The sequence below is a fragment of the Mobula birostris genome, chromosome 9, assembly GCF_030028105.1.
Source record: "Mobula birostris isolate sMobBir1 chromosome 9, sMobBir1.hap1, whole genome shotgun sequence".
NCBI lineage: Eukaryota > Metazoa > Chordata > Chondrichthyes > Myliobatiformes > Myliobatidae > Mobula > Mobula birostris.
This window is the reverse complement of record NC_092378.1, coordinates 45,587,254-45,614,473: the sequence shown is the minus strand read 5'-3', so window position 1 is coordinate 45,614,473 and position 27,220 is coordinate 45,587,254. Positions and strand designations below refer to the sequence as shown.

Sequence of the window (27,220 nt, the reverse complement as noted above, 5' to 3'; positions counted from 1 at the left end):
CTCCCCCCACCCCCCCACGGCAAATTTACAAACGATTTGATCGAGTGGAAAGAAAGAACAGTTATTTTGTTTGGTAGGCAAGTCCAGAAGTATGTGGAGCGAGATCATTCAGAAAATATTCCAAAATCAGGCATTCTTGTCTTTCAAAAGCTGCTGATATTGGACAAGGGATCGTTTGAAAACTTTTGATAGATATTTGCATGGCTGGACTTCAAAGGAAAAGGCAACAGATAAAAATCAGCTTTACTCTTCAGATTTAATCTGCTGTTTTATTATGATTGCAAAATTTGGCCTCAACGTTCAGAAGTCATATGCATATTTGTCAGCGTGACAGCTAAAATATGACAAAACAGGCACTGTATGCTAATCCAGTCTTTAATATAGTGGATTAATATGCGTGTCTGTTTGCGGTTGGCATGCTGTAGAGTTTATTGATGACTAAACGGCTGTACTTAATCATCAGACTGTCAGTGGCATGTGCCGAGAGGATGGAAGTTGCTGCGGGGCTTTATCTTTCTGTTTTCCATCAGTTAACAGCACACATGAACTGGGTCCTCTGGTGGAGATCACGATCCCTGTAGAAAACGAGACCAGCTGGACTCTGAGGAACCTCAACTACAGCACCCGCTACAAGTTCTATCTCAGCGCCTATACGAGTGTGGGAGCTGGCAGTGAGTTAACAGAAGAGGCCATTACAGTGATGGATGAAGGTACCCTGCAACTTAGACACTCTTCACTCTCACTCTTGGTTCCCGGTGCTGACATGCCTTTAACAATAAATCTGAAATATTTTTGTCCTTGAGGAGGTCTGGTCCTCAAATAGCCTTGTTGTAACAATGAGGCTTGACAATGTTTCAGCTTCTTCCATTGGTTCAGTCTGGAAAAAGATTGTCCAGTGTTCCCTAATCCAGTCAGTCCTCTGTGGGCCACTGTGGTACAGTACATGTGTATGGCTGGTAGGATGGGGATATCAATAGGAGATTCAGTTGTCCTGCCACACTTGATTGTGATTGCTGACTGCTTACCCAACTGGAGTCTCCCACATTTATGGCCCATTAGATAACCTATTCCTTTCAATACTTTCCTCTTCACAATGACTTAGCTGTTGGCATTTGGACCAGTAGCCAGAGGTTCTCCGTAGCTGATGTTCGTTAGTTGTTCCAGTATCGTAAGGCTGGTTGTCTAAATTATACCCAGTCACCCCATTAAGAGGACTAGTGGAGTAGCTTCTAACCAACAGCCTTCTTAGCTTGATTACACAGCACTCCAATTCATCCCAATGTGTCATGGTATAGTCCCAAACAAGGAATACAATGTCAGGGCCAACACATGGAGAATGACTGGGGAAGGATACAGGAGGATTCTATTACTTGCGGAACTGAACCCAACAAAGCCCAGAACAGAGGGGCAAAAGTGAGGGAGTCAGCAGAAAGTTCTGGATACAGCTGGGAGCCTGGTAATTGTGCTGGCCTACTCTGTGTTCACCTGAGATTCCAGCTACCGATGACAAATCCTCCAGCCATGAGTAACGGGCACAGGTGTTGTGAAATAGACGTCACAGGGGAAAGGTTAAAAGTTTAGAGCAGGGATTCCTAACCTGGGGTCCGTGGACCCCTCAGTTAATGGCATAGTGACCCCTCGGTTAGTGGCATAGTGACCCCTCGGTTAGCGGCATAGTGACCCCTCGGTTAGTGTCAGGGGTCCATGGCATAAAAAAGGTTGGGAAACCCTGGTTTAAAGATTCTCATGTTGCAGCAAATCAAGGAGATGTCAAAATTTACCATGTGTTGCGGAAGTGGGTTAATTGGAAAAGGAAGTCAATTATACCAACTTTTAAAATATAATACAGTCTTTAATTTTCTAGACGTATTGAATCTGTCTACTGAAAACTAACTAACAGACGTTTTCCTTTCAAAGGTTTAAAGGACAAATTTAATGTCAGAGAAATGTATACAATATACATCCTGAAATGCTTTTTCTTCACAAACATCCACGAAAACAGAGAAGTACCCCAGAGAATGAATGGTAGTTAAATGTGAGAACCCCAAAGTCCTCCCCAGCTCCCCCCTCCCGCACGTAAGCGGCAGCGAACAGCAATCCCCCCTCCCCCCACTGGCAAAAACAAATGCACATTTGTACTATCACCAAGCCCAAGCGTGTGCTAAGCAATAGCAAAGACATGGACCAAAGTTACCCCAAAGGCTTCGCATTTCATCTGAAATTCGACAACCCACAGGTTCTCTCTCTCCCTGGCAAGGGAGAGGGAGGTGTCCCCCATTTTCACAGACAACTTATGACTACTGCAAGACTTAAAGTTTGTGGTTTGGTTCCATGCATTACTATGAAGTTAGTCTTGCTAAATACCCTCCAGATATTCATGTTAAGCATGGCACACAAAACACTGGAACCCAGCAGCTTGTCCAGTATCTGTGAAGGGAAAATTGACTTTTTTAGGTCAATACCTTTCACCAAGACTGGAAAGAAGGAGGGAGAAAGCAGAATGAAAGGGTAGGGGGAGTGGACGGAGCAAGAGCTGGTGGGAAATGGGTGGATTCAGATGAGGGGGAAAGTTGGTATGTGGGAGAGGGGGAGAGCAGAATGATGTAAGAAGCTGGAAGATGATAGGTGGAAATGACAAAGGCCTGAAGAAAATAGAATCTGATAGGAGAGGACAGTGGATCTTGGAATAAAGGGAAGGAGGTGATGAGGAGAAATGGGGGAGGAATGTAAGGGTGATTGCACGTCAAAAAGGCGTGGTAGGGGAAAGAGAAGGGGTGATGGGACCAGAGGGATAAGGGAAAACAAAGTTGGGGGAGCAGAGGGAAGTGGTTATCAAAAGCTAGAGAAATAGATGCTTATGCCATCATATTGGAGACTACCAAGTGAAAATATGAGATCTGTGTCTACTTCAACTTGGCTATTGGTATGGGAATGGGAAGTAGAATTAAAATGGCTGGCCTCCAGGAGATCTTGGCTGTCCTTTGCAGTGGATAGAGCAAAGGTGCTTGACAAAGCAACCCCACCCCCCACCCCCCACCCCTATCTGCGTCGGGTCTCATTGATGTAAAGGAGGATACACTGGGAGCACCAGATGCAATAACTGGCCTCATCTGGAAGGATTGTTTAGGCCCCTGAGTACTGGTGAGGAAGGAAGTGTCGGGGCAGGTGTAACCCTTGGGTAGTTGGAGGGTACGTACCTGGAGAGGCATTGATAGGGAAGGACAAATGGGCAAGGGATTTGCAGAAAGAGTGATCCCTGGGGAAAACAGAGAGGGGAAGGGAAGTTGTGCTTGGTGGTGGGATCACATTAAAATGGCCGAAGTAGCAGAAAATGACATGTTGGATTAAGAGTACATTTTTTGTGACGTATTCCGTTTGGCTGTTATGCACAGTAACATTGAACTAAAGTGTAGAATAGTTTCCAAAGGCCACGTTATCCTTTCAGAGTTTTCAAGAGTGTTGCATTAAGGGTCAGAAGTGAACCAATAGGTTAGCAATGCTTACAGTTTGGGTATAGACAAATGGGTGGGAAACAATGAGAATTAAACTACTCCAGATACCTAGTGCATCCCCAGCAATGTTCGTGTCCTAATGAAATCACAGGAAATCTCTCACTCATAGGGACTGAGTCACCCAACTACTGAGCCAAACTGATGCAGCCATAGCTTTCTGTTGCTTTGCCAGGGGCCGTGCAGTCAAGAGGATTGCTGGAGACATTAAGAAATGAGGAGCCAGTAATCTGGGATCCAGTGGGTGACTGGGACAAGGCACCACATATTGATGGAGGAACAGGCAGTGATTGCATTCACTGTTCTGACTCTAAGGATGTTTATTATACCATTGAAACAACTGTGTATGAACACAGCCTCTTGCCCTCTCTCTGAACATCCAGTGTGGGGAGGAAGCAAGGCTCTTTTAGAAGTGGCAGTTTTCCTGAACGAAGAGGAGTTACAATGTGTAGGTTGGGGTAGGGAGAATATTTGTCTTGTCTGGCCCCTGTGATCTTCAGTTCTGTGTATGTTCACAAAACCAAATGCCAAATAGGCAAATTTCAACCACACTCACTGTGCCATTCTAAAATTAAGCGCTCGTTTTTTATGGTATATTTTGGAGATATAATCACTGTCAACATTTTTTTTATAACAGTTATCTCGTGTTTTATTGACTGCTCCTTATTGTACAGTTTCTGTCTTCATTTTTTCTGCTCTTCTCTCTCTCTTTGAGTATTGAAAGTGACTCACCAAATTACGCCCAGAGAGGGCAAAGGTAACCTGCATGGTTTACTGAGTTTGCTGTGTGTTTGATCTTTGATTTACTTTTGATTGTGGTAAACGAATTCGGGTAGCAAAGATTGAAGCTGATGACTCTTCAGTCATGCATCGTATATTGGACAACTGTTTGTACTCAGCAGCAAGTGTGAGCAACAATAGGGCACTACCGTAACGTAGCGGTTAGTGCAACGCTATTACAGCCCGACTGTTGGAGTTCAGAGTTCATTTTCGATGCTGTCTGTAAGAGGTTTGTACGTCCTTTCCGTGAGCAAGTGAGTTTCTTCTGGGCGCTTCAGTTTGCTCCCACATTGCAAAGGTGTACCAGTTGGTAGGATCATTGGTCATGGTAAATTGTCCTGTGATTAGGTGAGGTTTAAGTAGGTGGGTTGCTGGGAGGTGTGGCTTGTTGGGCCAGAAGGGCCTGTTCCATGTTGTGTGAATAAATAATTTCATGGATTGCATTCAAAGGAGCTGAGATGAAGATGCAGACAGTTCTTGGCTGACAGCATTCTTCCAAACTTGCGTATTTGCGCGGTATGTTCACTGTCCTTTCTTTCGACAAAGATGCCGCAATCCTCAAATATGCATGGGCGGTCAGTTACTTAAAGTAGATTTTAATGGGATCAAATGCTAGCAATAATAGTTTTGTTGATGGTTTGATTTTTCTTTGATAAGTCATTCTTTAACAGGGTAACATTCTTCATTCCCTTTCTGCATTTCCTTGTTAAGAGAGCTAGCTTGCTACTCTGAGACCAAAGTGATAAGCTTGGTCATGTTTTTTTTCATCATTCTCCATTGAATTGTGTACAGCCTCAGCTTAACACCTTCCCAAGGTGCCGCCTATAAAACCTGGGGCCTAGTAGGTGAAGGTTTGCCAATTCTTCATAATTCTCCTTGTGTCCAAAGAAATTAAATATTATTTCCACTACATTGTAAGCAGAATATAATTTAAGGGGATGTTAACAAGCTGAGTTAATTTTGTTTTTTCTGAATTATTTTATCATAATGTTTGTTTGACTGGGCAGTGCCATTGGAGGTCCTAGATCAGGTTTCCAGGAAGACTTCAAGCAGAATTAGCAGGCCTATATTTACTGAAGATATTAGGGTGGTGTATAGTCTCTGTATTTCTTTAGGGTGATGCAAACCTCTCCATTTGTAAATGTTTGACAGTTGTTTGCAATTTCTCTGTCTCTGAATTTCTGAACTATTATACGTTTGTATTACAATGTTGTACTATCCTTTTTCTCTTTCTTATCTTTTGTCTTTCTTCCTTTCTCTGCCACTGCAGGAGTATCTTCAATATCTCCATTACTGAAAACAGATATAATAATTCCAGTTGATAAAACAATGAAGGGTATTGTCTTTCTCATAACTATAACATTGATGTTGTTTTGTATCATTGGACATAAATAAACTTGCGTTATCTAACCCCTGGCTTTTGTTCAAAGCCAAATGTTAAGGATGTATAAAGTTTGCCTAAATTTGTCATTCACATTTAGCTTCTCATGAGTTTATTTTAATGTGCACTAGGCTGCAGTGAAATTCTTTGCTCGCAAGAGGCTCACAGAGTAAACTGTATTCACCATAATAATAAAGGCAGCAATGAGGGCAAGTGGAAAGAAGCCCAGTCTGAAGTAGTGCAAAAAGAAAGATTAAAGAAAAATGGAAGAGGTGGAATTAAGGGTTCAAGGATCTGACAGCTACACCAGTAAGAGGGTACACTTAAGGATTGAGTCTCTCCAGCTTAGGAAGGATCAAAGAAATAGCATGGAAAGATCGATTTGACAGTCATGCCTCTGGAACCTCTCTGGGTGAGTTCTCCAGTTAGTCCCATGTCTTCACCTTTTCCACTTTTACTCCATTCTCATCTGTACCACAATCCCTTCATAAATTAACTCTGACACTGTTATCAAATGCAACATGTTCCAAATCCCAGCAACTTGCTCTGAATGCTGTTACCCATGGTCCCCTGGCTGGAAATTTAAGATGGTTTATAATGTATAATAGCGTGCAGTTCAGAAGAAACTTGTTCAGTCACGACGTAGAACTTGTTACTAAATGCAGCTGCTGAAGCAAATCCCATGTCTGCTTTGAATCAAAGGCTTCAAAGTGTATGAGGGACAGAAGCATGCATGAGCTTGAGGTAAATGTACAGAAAACAAAGGGGCTGCTGGGAAACAGTGGGCGAGATCTTTAAGAGGAAGCTAGCATTTTTTAGTTTTCAAAAGCAGAATTAGGGTTTTTTATGCCATGTTAAAATATTTTTTTAAAAATTAAGAATTGAGAAGTGCAAAGTGTTGATTTGAAAAGAGGGTGAATAAATTAAGGCAGGAAAGTACCGGGTCTTGCCAGGGAGGATTGAGGGTGAGCAGGCCTAATGATACATATTGTTTGTTTCAAGGACAACTGGTTTGACTTATGATATGATACAGCTTTAAGCACAATGGCCTTAACATTAACCCACAGAACTGGGTGAGGATTGATTGGATTTGAACCGTAAAATAATTTGGAAAGAGTTCCCAACTCATTCTTTTTTAGCTATGTATTCCTTGCAATGTCATCTCTGAGAGGCTGGGGACTATGAGAGAATGGGGTGAGTGGGAACCTCATTTCAATTTAATCATTGCTGGTTGGTTTTCTTAGGCTTAAGTGACAGAGAATTGGGGTCTGTCAACTCCAGAATGCATATACTTTTCCAGAGCTGTTGCTGGGTCAACAGGAAGGCCTGCTCCTTGGGAAAAGCAGGTGAAACTTAAGGCTTCTTCCCATTGAGAGTTTTAGCTACCCCAGCCCCCTCATCATCTGCCCTGCCTTTCCTCATAATAGAATATAGCTTGGAATTGGGTCATTCATCCCAACTCATCAACCACTCAATCACATCAATTCCATTTCATATTCTCCCCTCAATCTCTCCAAGTCTCCAGATTCCTCCTCTCACCTTCACACTAGGGGCAAATTACAGCAGCCAATTAACATACCAGCCCACATCTTCAGGATGTGGGAGTAACCGCGAGGTAACAAGCAGAACATTCAAATTCCAGACACACACACAGCACCCATCATCAGGATTGAGCCCGGGTCCCTACCTTGGTGAAACAGCAGCTATACAAATTGCATCACTCTGACATCTTCCCTCTCATTGCATTTCCTGTGCACTATCTCCATGGCCAAGGCCACCTGACCAATCCAGCTGGACTGGTTAGTTCCCAGGGAACAGAAGAATTAAAACAGCATAGCCTTCCCATTCCCACATCCCCAGAATCCCCAGTGCTGCAATCTTATGCATGTTAGTAAAAGAACAGGCCACAGGTAAGATAAGTGGGTGGCGTATTCTGTTCCTAGATGCACAGATTACAGTGAGCTTTTGAAGTTATGACAGGCAGGTGTGTGTCAGAATAGACAAGTAGGAGCAAATCAGTGCAGCAGGAATTTATTCTGTGGACCAATAAAACCACAAGTGTAAGGTTTGTCTGAAGAAGGACGACCACAAGCATGAACCCAACAAACTTTGTCTTAAGTCAACTGTAATTTAAAAGTTTTAAAGCCTCAAGAGCTCCCAAGATCATTGCAGACTCATCAATGCATGCTGTATGATGTCCAGGGTTTGAATTCCCTCTGCTTTACAAGTGTGGGCACTGGAACCTTATAGCTCTGTTGTTGTGTTGAAGTTCTTTCTGAGATTATCTGCACAGCAATATTATTGTGCTTTATTTCTTGGTGCAGCTCGTTCTTTCATTGAAATGCAGTGTAGAGAGCTTTAAATATGCAACATTCGTTTAAGCTGTGTTGTTTAACTCCAGGGCTGAAGAAATTTTACCCAGTGACCTACCAAAGAGGAAATTGAAGCCCTTGGTCTCATCATTACTGATATATCTTTTTCAATGCTCTTGCTACTAATTTTTTCACATGACTCTCTCTCTCTTCTGTTGCCTACTTAGTCATGATCCTTCGTCCCGTAATTACGAACATTACCTCATCTTCAACCCAAGCAAATATCAGTTGGGAGTTTGACCGAACGGATGTGCAGTTTTATGTTGAATATAAGATAGCTAACAGTAAGAACTCCATTGATTGGATTCTATGTGCTTCTCTTTAATTTAGAAAGTTTCATTGTACTCTGAAAAGGAAATTTGTTTTTTTTTGTTTGTTTCACCCAACTGTTTTTTGTGCTACCACAGAAAGCAGTCTCTCAATGCCAGTAAATAACACATCATCCCAAAAAAGTCACCGGTCTATTCTGATGACATGAGATATGAGAGCTCCTGATCCCATTAATGCAAACATATCTGAAATTGGCATCATTTTATTGGTTTGATTTCCCAACATTTTGTTACAACAACATGATCTCTGCCAAAAGCATCTCCAAGTTAATAATACGGAGTCCTACAAAAGCCATAATGAGAGTGGCTTGTCAGAAAGTTTATATCGATTGGGTATTTTACTAAGTCTCACTTTCACGGCTCACCTGACACTGACAAAATGCAAAGGTGCTCATTACTTTTCGACTGTCCATTACATAACATGATGCACAAGAAACAGAGATTGGACATTGAGTCATACCCTCTCCTCACAAAGGTTCAGTACATGTAAGTGTCCTTGGCAATAAGGTCACTTCTGATCAAGTATAAGATAAAGGAGCCTTGGAAATAATTAGCAGTGCTATCCTAACCCACAGCTATTTCCTTTACATGAGGAGTGACAGCACTGTCACCCATTCGAAATACTCGATGATGTTATATTTGGTTAGAGATGACCTATTAACTTGGAAGTGACCTAATTAACTCAGCTCCCTGCTATTACTGCAGGAGTTCCTCAGGGCAGTGACATGAGCCCAAGTGTCACGAGTACCTCAGCAATGACCTGCCTTTCTTTGTGTCAGAAGTGGGATGTTCACTGATTTCACACTGCTATGATTCCATTCACAACCACTCAGGTACTGAAGCAGCAAAACATGGACTGTGTTAAATGACAAGTAATGTACAAGCAACAGAGTGACAGGCAATGACTCCATCCTGCCTCTAAGAACCTAATCACCTCCTTGTGACGTTTAAATGCATTACCATCATTGAGTCTACCAGTACCCCCATCCCAGGGTTCAGCACTGCCCAGAAACAAAGCAAGGTCAGCTACATATAATGTAGCTCAAAGAGCACCACTTGGTTGAATATCCTGCGGACTGGTTCCACTCTGACTCACTAAGCCATTCCACCATCGACAAGGCAGAAGAAGCTGAAGGACAGCCATTGCTCAGCAGCTCACTCAGCTCTTCACTCCTTCCTTCATCAACATGCCACAACCTCAGAGAGCCAAGAGAAGAATCTCCCCCAAGTTGCACTCATGACTTGAAAGGATACAACAGCTTCATTGCTGCTGTTTCTACAATTCTAGCACGGCCTCATTAGCAGCATCCTAGGATTATCCCCAACGCACAACTATAGTATTTCAAGAAGGCAGTTGGTGATCACGTTCTCAAAGACGGTTGGAGTCGAAGCTAATGCTGACTCTGACAGCCACACGGCAGCAATGAACACTGTAGGTGTAGTGTGATGGGACCATGGGCTCTTCAGTGGCTGAATCAGCTACAGTATCAGTTTACTGGCACTTTGGCTTGGGATGAAACAAGTGTGGTTGCAAGCTGGTCTGTTCAGTAACCGTGGGCTGGCATCAGTGAACTGATAGCTTGCTGCTAGGTGGAATGTGTAAACTTTGCCCATCTCCACTGCTTCTGTCTGCTGCTGCTGCTGCTGCTGCTGCTTATTGAATAGTGCATGTTATGTAGTCAATACTCCTTTTCGGTCATGACTGATTTCTCCCATTCTAGTTGCAGGGAGTTATCGAGTTCATAGTGTGCATTTGTTGTGGAAATCGATTCACTTACAAGTTCAGTGCTTAAGATCACATTGTAAGACCCAAGGTCTCCATTTCCCATTGTTGATTAAAGGCCAAGTACTGCTTTAACCATGAAAGAATAGTATTGTATCCTATCACCTTCCCAGATTGAAGATTTCAGTGAGATATTTCACTGGCATAGGGAAGGCAAATAGAGTCATATAACACAGAAACACACCCTTCCACCCACCATGTCTGCACTGACTACCAATGGTATTCCACCTTCCCTTTCGCATTCCCATCAGCTTCTCCCCCTTGGATTCTCCTGCCAACCGTCTACACGGGGCAGTTTACAGTAGTGAGATAACCTAACTACCAATCCATCTGTGACTTGTGGGAAGAAATTGGAGCCACCAGGAAGAGATCCACACTGCACTGCGCGTTTGCCGTTTTAAGTGATGGAATTTTATACCAAGCAGGAGTTAGCTGTGTGCTGTGTATTCGAACTGGCCCTTTCAGATTTGCTCAAGTAAGGAGCAACAAATCCCTCCTGATGTAATATGAATCACACAACACATAACAACTCCCTCAGGTTTTCAACTCACTATTAGCCTCCTCTGAAAGGTTTTCCATTAGCCCAGCCTTGAGTTGGATTTTAGCAATAAGATTCATCTAAGGTTGTTACCACCAATCACATTGGCCTTTTCACAGAACAAGGATTCCTAACTCCCTAGTACTGCAATAATGCCTAGGAAAATACGGGCTCACAGCTGCAGCTTTGGGCTTGGTAGTGCTGCTGTTATACATCAGACTGCTACTATGCTTTCTAGTTCTTGATTCTCCAACCCTGGGAATAAGACTTCGAGTGCATTCATCCTATCTGTGCCCCTCAAGATTTTATGTACCTCCATAAGATCACTTTTCAGTCTCCAATGCTCCAAGGATTAAAGTCCTAGCCTGCCCAACCTCTCCCTATCACTCAGGCCCTCATCCTGGCAACATCCTTGTAATTTTTTTCTACACTCGTTCCAGTTTACAGGCATTTTTCCTGTAGCCAGGTTTCCAAAAGTGCGAACAACAGTCCAAGTGCGGCCTCACCAGCATCTTGTCTGACCAGTAAAAATGTTAGTAGGGCATTGGGTGTAACTGAACGGTTAACTCTCAGCTATTTAACACTGGTTCCACATGCAGCTTTTCTCCGTTGTGTTCTGGTGCACTGCTCTGATTGCACACGTGTGAAGCATGCCCACGTCACCGCACATAATGATGAGATGCCCAGATACACCCCACTGTTATGTCAGTTCTTGTCTCCATACACTTTTCAGGTAAAGAGCCTTGGGACAGAATGCAGATAAATGCCTCGCAGACCACCTTTGTACTAAAGGGCTTGTTGCCGGGGACAGTTTACAGCGTGCAAGTGGTTGCCGAAAACCACGCTGGCCAGTTGCGGAGTAAGGACAAGCAGTTTGTGACCCGTCCACCAGGTGAGGTGGAACCCAGGTGCAGTCGGCTTCAGCGTCCCTCCTGCTCTCTTTCCCCGGACGAACCTCTGACTGAGCAGCTGCTCGGGGAGCAAGGAATCAGCGTCTGAAGGCTGCTAATGAAAATCCAGTGGCCAAGCCCATTATCGTTGGTCTTTCATTGTGTTGTAGAGTGGTGCACCGCTTCACTTACTTTGCTGAATTCTTTTTAAAATGTTTGAGTAATTTAAAAATTGAACCTTTTCTTGATTATTTGTGATCACAGAGTTGTAGTACATGGAAACATTCTTCAGCCTACTCAACCTCTGTCGAATATCAAACACCCACATTTCTCTGCACATTACTATCAACTTTCTCCCCCTCCTAGACCTTATCACTCACCCTCACACAAGGAGCAATTTACAGGAGCCAATTAACCTCCTATATTACACCCATCAGTGGGATGTGGGTGGCATCCAGAGCAAACCTATATACTCATAGGCAGAGCAATCAAACTCCACATAGTTAGCATGTGAGGTCACTGGAGCAGAGAGGGAGCAGGTCTAATAACTGCGCCTTTGTGCTGCTCATGAAAGTACTTGAAATATATCTGATATGAACAGTGAGAGTTGTTTCAAAGGTGTTTCTTTCATAAAATTTGTAAGTGTATGTGTATTACATGGCATTGATATGAGGTTTCTAGTTTATTGTCATAAACATACATACAGAGGGCTTATACTTTATACTTTATTGTCGCCAAACAATTGATACCAGAACGTACAATCATCACAGTGATATTTGATTCTGCGCTTCCCGCTCTCTGGATTACAAATATTAAATATTAAAAATAGTAAAAATTAGTAAATATTAAAAAATTAAATTATAAATCATAAATATAAACTAGAAAAGGGAAAGTAAGGTAGTGCAAAAAAAACCGAGAGGCAGGTCCGGATATTTGGAGGGTACGGCCCAGATCCGGGTCAGGATCTGTTCAGCAGTCTTATCACAGTTGGAAAGAAGCTGTTCCCAAATCTGGCCGTATGAGTCTTCAAGCTCCTGAGCCTTCTCCCGGAGGGAAGAGGGACGAAAATTGTGTTGGCTGGGTGGGTCGTGTCCTTGATTATCCCGGCAGCACTGCTCCAACAGCATGTGGTGTAAAGTGAGTCCAAGGATGGGTTATAACTATTTTTAAAATTGGTTCCTCATCTTTATGGTAATCATGTATATGTGCATGTGGTTAATTTGTTGCATTGTCTGTGTAAATGTGGCGATTCTTATTTGATTTTATTAACTAAGCGAAGGCTGTGTATCAGTTACCTAGCAGAGACTTGAGTTTCAAGTTCATAAGGAGTGGATCACACCAGTGTGAGCTGAGTTAGATAGGCTTGCTAATGAGAGAAGGGAGGAGGCTGAATTGTGGAACACAGCTGCAGTTTCTGGTTTTGCAGTCACACAATTGATATTTCGTACTTCCATATGATGTAGAATAAGGAAATTTAGCCCATTGAGTTTATGTTAGTTTATAGAGCAATCCCATTCCACACTGCATTTTTCTCCCTGAGTCTATTTGCTCCACAGTCTCATCAACACCTCCCGGGTCTATCATTCCCCTACACATTCGAAGCCATCTTATGGTAGCCAATTAACCTACCAATCTTCACGTCATCAGTATGTGGGGAGAACCTGGAAGAAACTCGTGTTTACTGGGAGAAAATCAAATGCCGGAGGTCAGGATTGAACCCGGGTTGTTGAGGCTGTGGGGCAGAAGCCGTTCCTGCTATCCAATCCAGGAAGCAACAACAGATGTAGACATTTTGCCGAAGAGCAGCATATCCAGAAAGCTGCAGTAACAATTGTCAAGACAGGGAAAAGGGATGCTGTATCCTTAACCATTTCACTGTCTGCTCTGTCTATGTGCTATGCCAACAGAAAATGCTGCAATTGCTCGGCAGGTCAGGCAGCATCTGTGGCAGGAGAAACTGAGTTATTACTGCCTGATAAGGTTGTCTGTTTGAAATGTTAACTTTGGTTCTCTGTCTTTGGATGCTGCCTGCTCTGCTGGGTGTTCCCAGCCATTTTCAGTTCTTATTTCAGTTTCTAAAGTCTGCTGTATTTTACTTTTCGATTTATTTTGTAGTCCGTGTGCTGTCTATGACCAATTTTGGTGCCTTATGTTTGAAGCAACATTGTGGTCCCTGACTCATCTAATGATTAAGCACCCAAATTCTGAGGTGTGGTTGGAAGTTAATGATTTGAAGTGCTCACTAATGTGAGTATTAGTTTTGGCTAGAGAAATGATGAAAGAGCTTTGCATCAAACATCAAGAACTGACACAAATCCATGAGAAGTACAGTACCTCATGACTGTAACTCCATAGATACTTGTGCCTTGCGTGAGAGATCTGGTGGGACTTTTATGTATTCCGTTTCTTTATATATGCATTTGTGGATAATGCTTCTTGCATTGAGACTCAGGTGAGGTGTACTTCTGTGTGCTTTTGCCTAGCCCATTTGTTGAGTATTTTTCACCATAAAGCAAACAGACTGTACACTAAAATCCAGTTCACTTGTGGAATTTTGCAAGATGCTTTCCTGCTGATGTGCTCCTTGTTTGGTTGAGAATCTTCATAACGTCTGTTTGCATTCATTTCTTGCCTGTTGCTTTGTCATTTGCTGTTTTAAGGTTCTGGCAATCAGAATGAGTTTGCTTGTGACATATAATTCAAGGGCGTTTGTTTAGGTTGGAGAGGATACCCTCTCCTACCTCCAACAGAAGATCAGCAAAGACCAGATTATAATGCAGTGGCACATGAATGAAACCAATGAGAATGCAAGACAAGGCAAAACTGATTGACGTTATTGTTGAATATTCAGTGAAACTGTGTCTCTTGTAAAGCTTCATTTTGTGAAATTTTTGAAAACAATAGCAGAAGTAAAATCATTCTATGAAAAAAATTTGCAGCGTAGCTAACTGTTTCTGAGCGCTTATTTTGTTTCTGGCAAAAGCTTTGCTATATTGTTGGTTGCTTCTCCATATTCCAGAATATCCTGGTTAAACTTTACTTTTCTCATCCTCAATCATTCTTCTTCCCTAAGTATGAGCTGAGTTGATGCAATGAGTCACATGTGTATCCAGAATGCTAATATGTTTTTTAGTGTGATCAATATGATTGTAGGTACTTAACATCTGTCAATCTAGACCCTTTGCAGTTTTGAGGTGTTGGTAGCAAATGCTTAAGCACGGCACAAAAGCAATATGCTGGTTGTGCTTGATCAAATCCAGAGAATTAAATAGACACACTTTTTGTGACTGCTAGAACCCTGCACCAAGAAAGTTTTATTGCTCTTGTTAATTGATTAGGAAGCTGGTTATCTTCTTCGACAGTCATTCCTGTTGGGTAGGAAATTCTCTTGGACTTTTCTGCATTGTTGGGTCAATATTATCCTCCCAAAGGCTGAATAAGCCCCAGGACACACAATCCAGGAGGATCTACAGTGAAGACGGACACAAGACACTTGTTCAGCTCATCTGTCATTTCTTTGTTCTCCATTACTACCTCTCCAGTGTCATTTTCTGATGGTGCAATATCTACCCTTGCCCCGCTTTTACTCCTTGAATATCTGAAAAACTTTTGGTATCCTTTTATTTTATTGGCTTGCTTCCTTTCATATTTCATCTATTTTCTCCATATTGCTTTTTTAATTGCCTTCTGTTGGTTTTAAAAGCTTCCCAATCCTCCAGCTTCCCACACATTTTTGCTATATTGTGTACCATTTTGTTTTTATGTTGTCTTTGACTTCCCTTGTCAGCTATAGTTGCTTCTTCCACCCTTTAGAATGCTTCCTCTTTGGGATTAACAGATCTTGTGTCTTCCAAATTGCTCCCAGAAACTCCAAACAATGCTGTTCTACTATCATCTCTGATAGTGCCCTCTTCCAATCAAATTTGGCCAGTTCTTCTCTCGTTCTCTGTAGTTACACAACTGTGATACAGATATAACTGACTTTATCTTCTCAAACTTCAGGGTGAGTTTTATCATATTATGATTACTGCATTATAAGGGTTCCTTAAACTTAAGGTCACTAATCAATTCTGTTGTATTACACAGCAGCATATCCACAATTCCTTTTATCTAGTGAGCTTGACCACTAGCTGCTCTAAAGACCATAAGCATTCTACAAATTGCATCTCTTGGGATCCAACACTAACCTAATTTTCCCAGTCTACCTGCATATCGAAATCCTCCATGACCATTGCCCTTTTTACGTGTATTGTCTACCTCCCTTTGTAATTGTACCAGGATATAGGTTACTGATTACAACGGGAGATATAAGGATATATATTTGGAAGCTTGAATGTAACTCACATTAGGGTATTTTTACCATAAAGATATCTTAACTCTACCCACAAGAATTTGACATCTTCTGATCCTTTGTCACTTCTTTCCAAAGATTTAATTTAATTTTTTACCAATAGAGCCACCTTAACGCCTCTACCTAACTGTCTGTCCTTTTGATACGATGTGTAACCTTGGATGTTTAGCTCCCAGCTCTGATATTCTTTCAACCATCTTTCTGTGATGCCCTCAACATTATGCCTACCACTTTCTAGCTGAACTCTAAGCTCATCTACCTTATTTGGTATACTACATGGATATTAGATTTTTGGGTTAGAGATAAAGGCTAATCCCGTTGAATCAGTGCCTTGCTGCCATTGGGAGAAGGAGTTTTATGGTGGCTGAATTGATAACAGCATTTTCACAGGACTAGCAAATTTTACATTCTCCACAGGCCACATCTTTTACTTCTGTATTTCTCTATTTTGTTCTCTTATATAACCATATAACAATTACAGCACCGAAACAGGCCATCTCGGCCCTTCTAGTCCGTGCCGAACTCTTACTCTCTCCTAGTCCCACCGACCTGCACTCAGCCCTTAACCCTCCTTTCCTTTCCTGTCCATATATCTATCCAATTTAACTTTAAACGACAACATCGAACGTGCCTCAACCACTTCTGCTGGAAGCTCACTCCACACACTACCACTCTCTGAGTAAAGAAGTTCCCCCTCATGTTACCCCTAAACTTTTGTCCTTTAACTCTCAACTCATGTCCTCTTGTTTTAATCTTCCCCACTCTCAATGGAAAAAGCCTATCCACGTCAACTCTATCAATCCCCCTCATAATTTTAAACACCTCTATCAAGCCCCCCTCAACCTCCTACGCTCCAAAGAATAAAGACCTAACTTGTTCAACCTTCCTCTGTAACTTAGGAGATGAAACCCAGGCAACATTTTAGTAAACCTCCTCTGTACTCTCTCAATTTTATTGACATCTTTCCTATAATTCGGTGACCAGAGCTGTACAGAATACTCCAAATTTGGCCTTATACAATTTCAACATTACATCCCGACTCCTATACTCAATGCTCTGATTAATAAAGGCCAGCATACCAAAAGCTTTCTTCACCACCCTGTCCACATGAGATACCACCTTCAGGGAACTATGCACCATTATTCCTAGATCCCTCTGTTCTACAGCATTCTTTAATGCCCTACCATTTACCATGTATGTCCTATTTTGGTTAGTCCTACCAAAATGTAGCACCTCACATTTTTCAGTATAAAACTCCTTCTGCCATCTTTCAGCCCACTCTTCTAACTGTCCTAAATCTCTCTGCAAGTTTTGAAAACCTACCTCATCATCCACAACACCACCTATCCTTGTATCATCTTTCTGAGGTTCTAACAGGAGCAGCTACCAGGGACATCCTGCAATGTACAGGATGCTCACAGCTATTCAACAGTGGGGAAAGCCTTTAATCCCATCATCCACATCATTGACATATAATGGGAAAAGAAGCTGTCACAACACTGACACCAGTGGAACATCATAGTCACCAGTAGCCAATCAGAAGAGGCCCTCTTCATTCCCCGACTTTGCCTCCTGCCAGCCAGCCAATCTTCTATCCAATCTAGTATCTTTCCTGTAATACTATATGCTCTTATCATGCTTATCAGGCTCATTTGTGGCTCCTTATCAAAATCCAAGTAAACAACAACCACTGACTCTCTTTTGCCTATCCTGCCTGCTATTTCCTCAAAGAATTCCAACAGATTTGTCGGGAAACCATGCATTTTCTATCATATGACTCCAGGTACCCTGAAACATCATTCTTAATAATGGACTCTAATATCTTGTCAATTACTGAAGTCAGGCTAACAGGCCTATAATTTCCTACCTTTTGTCTCTTTCCCTGCTTAAAGAGTGGAGTGAAATTTGTGATTTTCTAGTCCTTCAGAAACATTCCTGAATCTAGAAATTCTTGAAAGATCACAACTAATGTCTCCACAATCTCTTCAGCCACCTCTGTCAGAACCTGGTCCATCTGGTCCAGGTGACTTATCTACCTTCAGACCTTTCAGCTTCCCAAATACTTTCTCCTTAGTAATATTGGCTACACTCATTTCTGCACCCTGACACTCTAATTTCTGGCATGAACAGCCATCTTACTTCAGTTATAAACTGTGGGCTCCGCAGTAGCTTAGTGGTTAGCGCTACGCTATTACAGCTTGGGGCATCGGGGTTGAAAAATCAATTCCGGCGTCCTCTGCAAGAAGTTTGTACCTTCTTCCCGTGTGCATGTGGGTTTCCTCCGGATGCTCTGGTTTCCTCCCACAGTCCAAAGACATACTGGTTAGTAGGGTAATTGGTCATGGTAAAATTATCCTGTGATTAGACTACGGTTAAAATTGGTAGGTGCTGGGCGACATAACTCAGTAGGCAAGAAGGACCTATTCCACACTGTATCTTAAAGTGAAATAAAATAAACTGGCAAATAGTATGGTTTAAGGCAATGAAACGAGACAAAACACTTTTATGATTTATTTAGTTATTTCATTACCTCCAAATAATGTCTGTGTTTGTAATCAACAGCATATTATCTATTTTGATATCATATTTTGTTAATGTTACATACCAGTTCTAATTGTATAATGAACTGAGAATTTAACATGAAGGTGCCTTGGGATATTATCTCCACTAATGATCATTTTAACTTACATTGTAATCAGTATTTTTCTTTACTCTTTCTTTCAAATAAACAACACCAGCTATGGCAAGCCGTCAGGTAGATATTGCCACCCAGGGTTGGTTCATTGGTTTGATGTGTGCCATCGCCCTTCTGATCCTGATTCTGCTGATTGTCTGCTTCATCAAAAGGAATAAAGGAGGCAAATACCCAGGTAAGGGCATTTTCAGCCAATGCAGGTATTTAGAGCCCATGGAGAGTTCTGGTCAAATTTACACCAAAGGGTGAGCTAGACCTCGTGTAGTGACGCTAAGGACTGGTATTGGTCGGATGTATGTGAGGAGTGAGCTGTGAAGATTCATCTCTTCAACGTTGCACCGATACATTTAGGGGCAACCCCATTGAAGTGCATTGGAGGACATATCAAATAAAGCTGGAGTTTAGATAGCAGAGATGTAGAGGTCCTGACAATACTAAACCCAATACTAGAAGACTGGGAACTTAGACTTGCTAAGGTGTTTGTAAGACCAGCAAGTGACATAAATGAAGGGGGAAATTTAAACTATCTTTGTAAACAAACTACAATCGCTCATGAAAGCTGTTTAAGATACAATAGAATATATAACAACTGGGAAGGTAGTCAGGGGAATGGCAAGTCAAACTTAACTCAGACAACTGCAAAATAATACATTTTGGGAAGTTAGACCAGGGCTGGATATAAACAATGAATAGTAGAGCGCTGGGGTTATTGTTGAACAGAGAAATCTTAGGTTACAAGTATATAGTTCTCTGAAGAACAGGGTGATGAGAAAGGCATATGGCATGCTTACCTTCATCAGCTGAGGCACTGCATAGCAGAACGTCATGTTACAGTTGAAACATGACACAAACCCAACAATGACCTGTGCACCCTCACTGGCCACAGGATTAATACCAGAAAGTTAGAGAGTGGCAATTGTTAGTCCTTTATTCAAGAAAAGTAACAGGGATAATCCTTGAAACTATAGACCAGTGAGTCTTCCACCAGTGGTGGGCAAGCTATAGGAGGGCATTCTTAGAGACTGGGTTTGCAAGCATTCGAGGAAGCATAGTCTGATTAGAGAGATTCAGCATGGCCTTGTGAGAGGCAGGTCATGCCTCATGAGCCTGATTGAATTCTTTGAGGAAATGACAAAGCAAATTGATGAAGGTGGAGCAGTGGATGTGGTGTATATAGATTTTAGTAATGTGTTCAACACGGGTCCCCATGGTAGGCTCATTCTGAAAGTCAGGTGACATAAGGACCAGGGAAACTTGAAAGTCTGGATTCAGAGTTGGCTTGCCCACAGAAGATAGTAAGTTTGCAAATGACACAACGGTTGGTGGTGTTGTGGATAGTGTAGAAGGTTATCATATGTCCTAACAGAGCTTTGATATATTTGGGCAGAGAAGTGGCAGATGGAGTTCAGCCCAGAGAAGTGTGAAGTAATACACTTTTGGAAGATCAAACATGAAGGTACATTGCAAGTTTAATGGCAAGAATCTTAACAGTGTGGAGGAACAGGGGGATCTTCGGTCAATCTTCATAGATTCCAACAGAGTTGAGGATTTGGGTGGAGACCCTTATTCAAGACTGAAAATGAAGGGGGAAGGTGTCAAAATGAATAGATGGGGGGTGGGAAGGAGGACCAGCTGGAAGGTAATAGATGAAGCCAGGTGGGTGGGAAAAGTAAAGGGCTGGAAAGGAAGGAATCTAACAGGAGAGGAAAGTGGAACATGGGAGAAAGGGAAGAAAGGAGGGCATCAGGGGGAGGTGATAGACATGTGAGGAGAAGAAGAAAAGAGAAAGTGCAGGAGAAAAAATTATACTGAAAGGAGAAATCGACGTTCATACCATCAGGTTGGAGGCTACCTAGACGGAATATGAAGTGTTGCTCCTCCATCCTGGGAGTGGCCTCATCATTGCAAAGGAGGAGGCCATGGACCAACATATTAGAAGAGGAATGGGGATAAGAATTAACATGGTTGGTTGCCGGGAAGTTCCGCTTTTGGCAGGTGGAGCAGAGATGCTCCACAAAGCGGTCCCCCAATTTATGTCAGGTCTCACCAATGTAGAGGAGTCCGCATTGGGAGTACCGGATACATTATAGAACCCCAACCGATTTGTGAATGAACTGTTACCTCACCTGGATGGACTGACTGAGGCCCTGAAAGGAGGTGAGGGAGGAGGTGAATGGGCAGGAGAAGCTTACCTGTCACCTGCAGAGATGTATGTCATGAGAGAGGTTAGTGGGAGAGATAAATGGACAAGGGAATCACAGGGAGCAGTCCCTGTGGAAAACGTAGAGTGGGGAGAGGAGATAAAGATGTGTTTGGTGATAAGATCCCACTGAAAATGATGGAAGTTGTGGAGAATGACCTCCCAACATACCCAACCAGTTCCACTCCACCACTAGCCTCTTCCGCTGTCTGGCAATACTGATCCTCACCCTCAACCATTTTACCTTCAGTCTCAAGGGATAGCCATGGGTACCCATGTGGGCCGCAGTTATGCCTACCTTATCAATGGCTACATAGAACAGTCCATGTTCCAAGCATTCGCTGGTAATACTCTCCAACTCTTTCTGCACTACATTGACAACTGCAATGGTGCTGCTTCATGCATCCATGGTGAGCTCATCAATTTCATCACCTTTGCCTTCAACTTCCACCATGCCCTCAAATTCATGTGGTCCATTTCTGACAACTCCCTCTTTCTCAATCTTTCTGTCTCTACCTCTGGAGACAAACTGTACCGACATCTCTCATAAACCTACCAATCCCCACAGTTATCTTGACTATACCTCTTTCCACCCTGTCTCCTGTAAAAATACCATTCCCTTTTCTCAGTTCCTTTACCTCTGCTATATCTGTTCCCAGGATGAGGATTTCCTTTCCAGGACATCAGAAATGTCCTCCTCCTTCAAAGAATGGGGTTTCCCTTCCTCCACCATTGATGCTGTCCTCACCCACATCTCCTCCATTTCCTAGACATCCAAGCTCACCCCATCTTCCTGCCACCTTAACAGAGATAGAGTTCCTCTTCTCCTCACTTGTCACTCCATGAGCCTCTGCATCCAACATATCATTCTTTGCAACTTCCCCCATCTTCAACAGGATCCTACCTCCAAAAAGACCTTTACCTCCCCTCCTCCCCCACCGCCAACTCTCCACTTCCTTTAGGGATCACTCCCTGCATGATTCCCTTGTCTATTTGGCCTTCCCCTGGAATCTCACAACGGGCACATAACCCTACTAGTGACAGATTTGCTACACTTAAACATTTACCTCCTCCCTCACCTCCATTCAGGTCCCAAAATAGTCCTTCCAAGTGAGGCAACACTTCAGGTGCAAATCTGTTGGGGTCTTCTATTGTATCCAGGGCTCCTGATGTGGACTCCTCTACATTGGGAAGACCCAATGTAAATTGGGGTACTGCTTTGTTGAGCACCTCCACTCCATCCGCCAAAGGCGGAACTTCCCACAGCCATCCATTTTCATTCTAGTATGTTGGTCCATGGCCTCCTGCTTTGTCACTATGAAGCTACTCTCAGGGTGGAAGAACAACACCTTAAATAAGGTCTAGGTAACCTCCAACCTGATGGCTAAACATTGATTTCCCCTTCCAGTAATTTTTCTCCCTTCCCCTTCTCTTCTGTTCCCCACTTTTGCCTCTTAATTCTTCCCCTCACCTGCCTATCACCTCTCCTGGTCCTCCTGCTTCTTCCCTTTCTCCCATATTCCATTCTCCTCTCCTATCAGATTTCTTCTTCTCCAGCCCTTTACCTGTCCAACCCATCTTGCTTCACCTATCACCTTGTAGCTGGTTCCCCTCCCCCTCACCCAACCTTTTTATTCTGATGTGTTCCCCCTTCCTTCCCAGTCCTGAAGAAGTAGCTTGGCCTGAAACATCAACTGTTTATTCATTATCATAGATGTTGCCTGACCTGCTGAGTTCCTCCAGAATTTTGTATGTGTTGTTCTGGATTTCCAGCAGATTCTCTTGTGTTTAGTGTTATGTACCCCATAACTGGGTTGCCAAGCCAGCAGAAATGTACCACTAGTTGGAGTCTGGTTTACTAGAAACTAATAAAGTTTTATTAAAGAAATAAGTAACACAGTACTCTAATCGTAAGGATATAAATGCAACAGGTTAGCAATGATAAAACACACATGTACACAGAACTAGGGTAATAGGAATCATCCAAGCTCTATCGCAGTCTAGGGGTAAAATGATCAGTCTCAAATGACGCAGAGTTCAGTTCAGCTTAGTACAGTTCGCAGTAATCGCTGTTGTGCCGTTTGAGAGAGAGGGGGGGAATGCAAATTTGATTCAAGCAGACCTTTGGTGTTCTTCGCAGTTGGCTTTCGGGTGGACCCTTTTATGTCTTCTATCTGCTTTCGGGCGGACCCTCTTATGTCTTCTGTCCCACTGTGGTCACCGACTGTGACCCCTCCGTTCCGGATACGACCGTTCTTCCGCGGTGAACCCGGCACCCAGGCAAGGGCGGACACACACACCAGATTCCCGCTGATCGTACCTTTTCACCCTGTAAGTCTATGGCCGGTTCCCGCGAACCGGACCTCCAAACTTCCACCAACTTGTGGGGGCACACCGCTCTTCCAGGGTCTCGTTATCTTGTGATCTCGTGGTGTGTCTCGTGCCTTAGCAAACCTGTTCTTTTTATCCTCCTACTGGGGTATCACCTGTCCATCAAACTTCAAAACAGTTCAGGTTCAAAGCAACCGGTCTGTCAATATTCTGAATTGTGTCTCTTTTCATTAATCTCTCTCCTCTCTCATTAACATTTTGAATGTTTCTCCATTTGTCTCCCTTATCTCTCTCTCATTAGCATCAATCTTCTGATAACTTGGTTTTTCGTCACATTAGATTTATATAAAAGTGTGAGAGGAGTAGATGGCCAGTGTCTGTTTCCCATGGTCGGGGTGCCTGAAACGAGAGAGCATAGGTTTGAGGAAAACAGCCTAATTTTGTCCATCCTCTCCTTGCAGCACATTCAGGCAGCATCCTGATAAAGCCCCTTCTGCACCCACTCCAGATCCTCTACATCCTTCCTTTAATGGGGCGACCAGAACTGAATGCAATACTCCCGATGTGGTCCAACTGGGATTTCATAACATTCTTCATTTCTTCATTTCCTTTTCTCTTCACTTTGTTTTCCTTTCTGCACCTGCCCCCCCATGAATTCCCTAACCCCCAGTTTTCTCCTCCCAGCCCAATCCTCCCTCTTCTACTTCTCACTTCTTCCCCAGTTCCCTTCTGATCTCCGTTCTCCTCACTTGCTTCGCCTACTTTCAGTACTCCCCACTCCACAAACCATCCTACTCCATCTCCCCCTTCTGATTTTCCTTCCACTTCCCTCCTCCCTGTTTTCCCCCAGCCCTATCTTACCTCCCGCTGTCCCCTTCCTGCCCCTCTGAAAACCCACCTCTGCAGAAACCATCCAGAAATTTAATACTTTCCCCTTATCTTTGCTCCCGACATTTGCAGTAAAGGAGAAGGAAGATGCTCACGCAGACCCTGAGATTCAGCCCATGAAAGAGGATGATGGAGCCTTCGGTGAATACAGGTGAGCACCTGTCCTCTACCCTGTCATCTGCCTCTCTGTACTGTCTCACTGAAGATTTATCCAGCTGCTCGGAATTCCTAGTTCCGGACATTTTGAATGTAGTGAGCTTTGAAACTGTGATTAGTCTGCATTGGGATTGTAGTTTTTTTTTTTTGCAATTCCTTATTTCTTCTCATTTCTTGGAAAACCTGGACGTGGCGTTGTATGGTCCTGTAAATCTATTGTATGTTGATCCTAACATCCCAATCCCGTGGATACTCGCACTTTAACCAATCCAGCTTTCTGCCTCTGAACTTTAAAAGTTGTGCAATTGTTTTTCAGTAAAGAAAATAATGTCCAATCATTAACAGCATTTTGAAATGTTGTTTTGTGGATTGTTGTGCCTGGAAGCAGTGGTTAGAATGGTTCCCACCTGGTGTAACAGAAAACCAAAAAAACTGCAGATGCTGAAAACCTGAAACAAAATGCTGGAAACACCCAACAGGACTGACAAGGGTCCAGGACACAAGTCGTTAAACTGTTTCTTCTGCCACAGATGCTGCCTAACTTGCTGAGGGTTTCTGACATTTTAGGTTTTTGTTTCACATCTTCCGGGTTGTCGGGGCTGGGAATTGAGGAAAAGGACACAGTAAGTGTACAGTAACACACCATTGGAGTGGCTTGAAGCACAACTCATAACAATCAAATAGTGACAAGGGGTTAAGAAGGTGCAAGCATTGTTGAAAGGAGAGATGGTTTTCGAACGTTTACGGCAAAGGTCGGTCAGACTGATAAAGAGTTGAAGTGTGTCAGACCCAAAATAGAGAAGGAGGTGCGTGTTTATGTATTAGAACCTTTCGTGATAAATTCCTTTGTGGAGATGTGGCAATTTATGTTTTTTGGTGAACCAGTTGAGGTGTTTCAAGTAATAAATGGATTCAGTAGAGTGGATAGCCCAGAAGATCTTGGAGTGGTCTAGAACAAAGTCACTCTGATGCAGAATCAGCAACTATCATGGGAATTTGAAACCCCCTCCAAAAATTAAGGGCTGTAGATGTATGAGCAATATGAAGTAAAGACACAGAAGACTGCAGATGCTGGAATCTGGACCAAGTATCAAACTGCTGGAGGGTTGATGAGCATCTGTGGAAGAGAAGGGAATAGTCGAGATTTCAGGTCGAGACCCTGCATTCGGACATGAGGTACAGGTCCGCTGTTATTTTATGGAATGGTTGAATAGGTCTCTCTTGTTTAAATGTCCCACACTTTAATTCTAGCATGTTGACTAAAGCAGGCTCCCACATCCTAGCCCTGATGCTCCACCTTGTTGCTTCTCCCCCTTGCAAAAGTGGGATCATGTTACCTATTGGTGACCAGCCACCAGAAAGCCCAAGAAGAAATGAGCTTTTGCTGCTATCAACGAAAGGTATAAGTTTGTCTTTTGCTGTTTCTTTTCCCCCATTGTCAAGATGCCTTTGCTCGTCAGTTAAACTTTCCATAATTTCTCTGACTACATTAACAAGCAAGGTGACCCTCAGCTGGTTTGCCATTTTCTATACTGTTACTGCAAGAGGAGGCTTTCTGTGGAAACAAAAACTCCTCTTCTCTTAGCATTTTCATGAGCCTGCCTCGTTCAACACACTGCCCCAGTTTTACCCTTGTCAGTTCAGTGACAAAATAATTAGTGCTATGTTTTAATTAGCATATCAAACTATCTGGCTGCACGTAAGGAGAGGTCAAAGGGAGCAGCTTTCAAGCAAATGTAGGTTTAACGCTTGCTTGAGTTCTGACTAACAGACAGCTCTTCAAAGTATCGTATCAAACTTGGCACAGCACTTGGCTTCCTAAGTAGGTTGGAGAAGGTGTGTTGTTAACACGTTGAAGGGAAAAACATGGGGAGCACAAATCGGGTGGGCAACAGTCCTGTGGAATTCAGAAAACTAGCTGTTAATGTGCCTCTGTGCGCTCACAAACCTAGCGCAACGGTATATCACTCCATGTAGATAATGTGCCAGTCTGCAGTCAGTGATATACAGGGAGAAAGCTAGATCCATGGATTTCTTAGGTTATACGCAGCTGATGATTCAGAGAATTACAAACATAGGAAGGCTATTTGGCCCATCGTACCTGTCCCTTTAAGAATCTTCCAATGGGTCTCTCCCATCACTGGATATTTACTACATAAAATTAAACTTCCCTCATGTCACGGTTGTATCCCAGCAATCTTATATATTTTCATATCAACCCTTCAATGACCAGATGTAGTTTCTCCAAATCATAGATGGTTTTGATATCTATTAAAATCACCTCCTCTCTTTGTTGTAGGTAGAGCAGCAATGATTTTTCTCAAAGGTGGTAGAATAATTCATTGCAGCATTTCAACATCATTACTCTTTTTCTTTTGCATTAACAATAACTTACATTTACATAGCACCCATAAGAGTATATAATACCCCAACTCAGACCCAATTGGAAAATGATAAAGTGGAGGCAATAATAACTTGGAGGGAGAGGAGATAAAGAGGATGGGAAGCTTTGGGAGGAGACTCCGGAGTTTAGGATCTTAGTGGACAGGCATGATCAACAGTAAGGAGAGGAGCACTGATGTTTCCAAGAGTTGAAGGGGTTGGAGCACTGTACAGGGATCACAGGGGTGAGACCATAGAGAGACTTGAAAGAGGGACTGATAGATTTATGACTGAGTTGTTGCCCTGCTATGGGCTAGTTGACGACAGAGGACACAGGAGTGATTGCTGAATGGTTAGGGAAAAGGCTGCAGAGCTCACGGTAGGTGGAAAGTGGGAGTATGTCAAGATGTATCCAAGGTGAGTTGAGTCTTGGGTTTCCAAGGCATGAGTGAGAGCTTCCAATAAGATGCGGCAGTGGAGCAGGTTGGTGATATGATGGAGGAGGTGAGAGGTGGCGCTCAAAATGATGGTGAAGTATGAGGTTAGGTTGTAATCAGTCCAGCACAATCTTGAAACAAAATGATAAAAGTGTGCAGCAGCTCAGGCTGCATCAGTGGAAAGGGAAGCAAAATTAA

General features: G+C 42.9%; 1 protein-coding gene across 13 annotated transcripts in view; it reads left to right on the top strand.

The window, feature by feature from the left end:
- nrcama (neuronal cell adhesion molecule a) overlaps nt 1–27,220 on the top strand; it is a 421,555-nt gene that overhangs the window by 376,291 nt on the left and 18,044 nt on the right. For 10 of the 13 annotated variants that reach the window (XM_072267965.1, XM_072267972.1, XM_072267971.1 and 7 more), the window contains 5 exons: nt 531–710; nt 8,210–8,326; nt 11,426–11,584; nt 18,672–18,803; nt 24,120–24,198. In XM_072267965.1, the coding sequence (XP_072124066.1) occupies nt 531–710; nt 8,210–8,326; nt 11,426–11,584; nt 18,672–18,803; nt 24,120–24,198 (667 nt within the window). The remainder of the gene's footprint in view (nt 1–530; nt 711–8,209; nt 8,327–11,425; nt 11,585–18,671; nt 18,804–24,119; nt 24,199–27,220) is intronic. The other 3 variants (XM_072267976.1, XM_072267975.1, XM_072267973.1) reach the window with 1 other exon arrangement.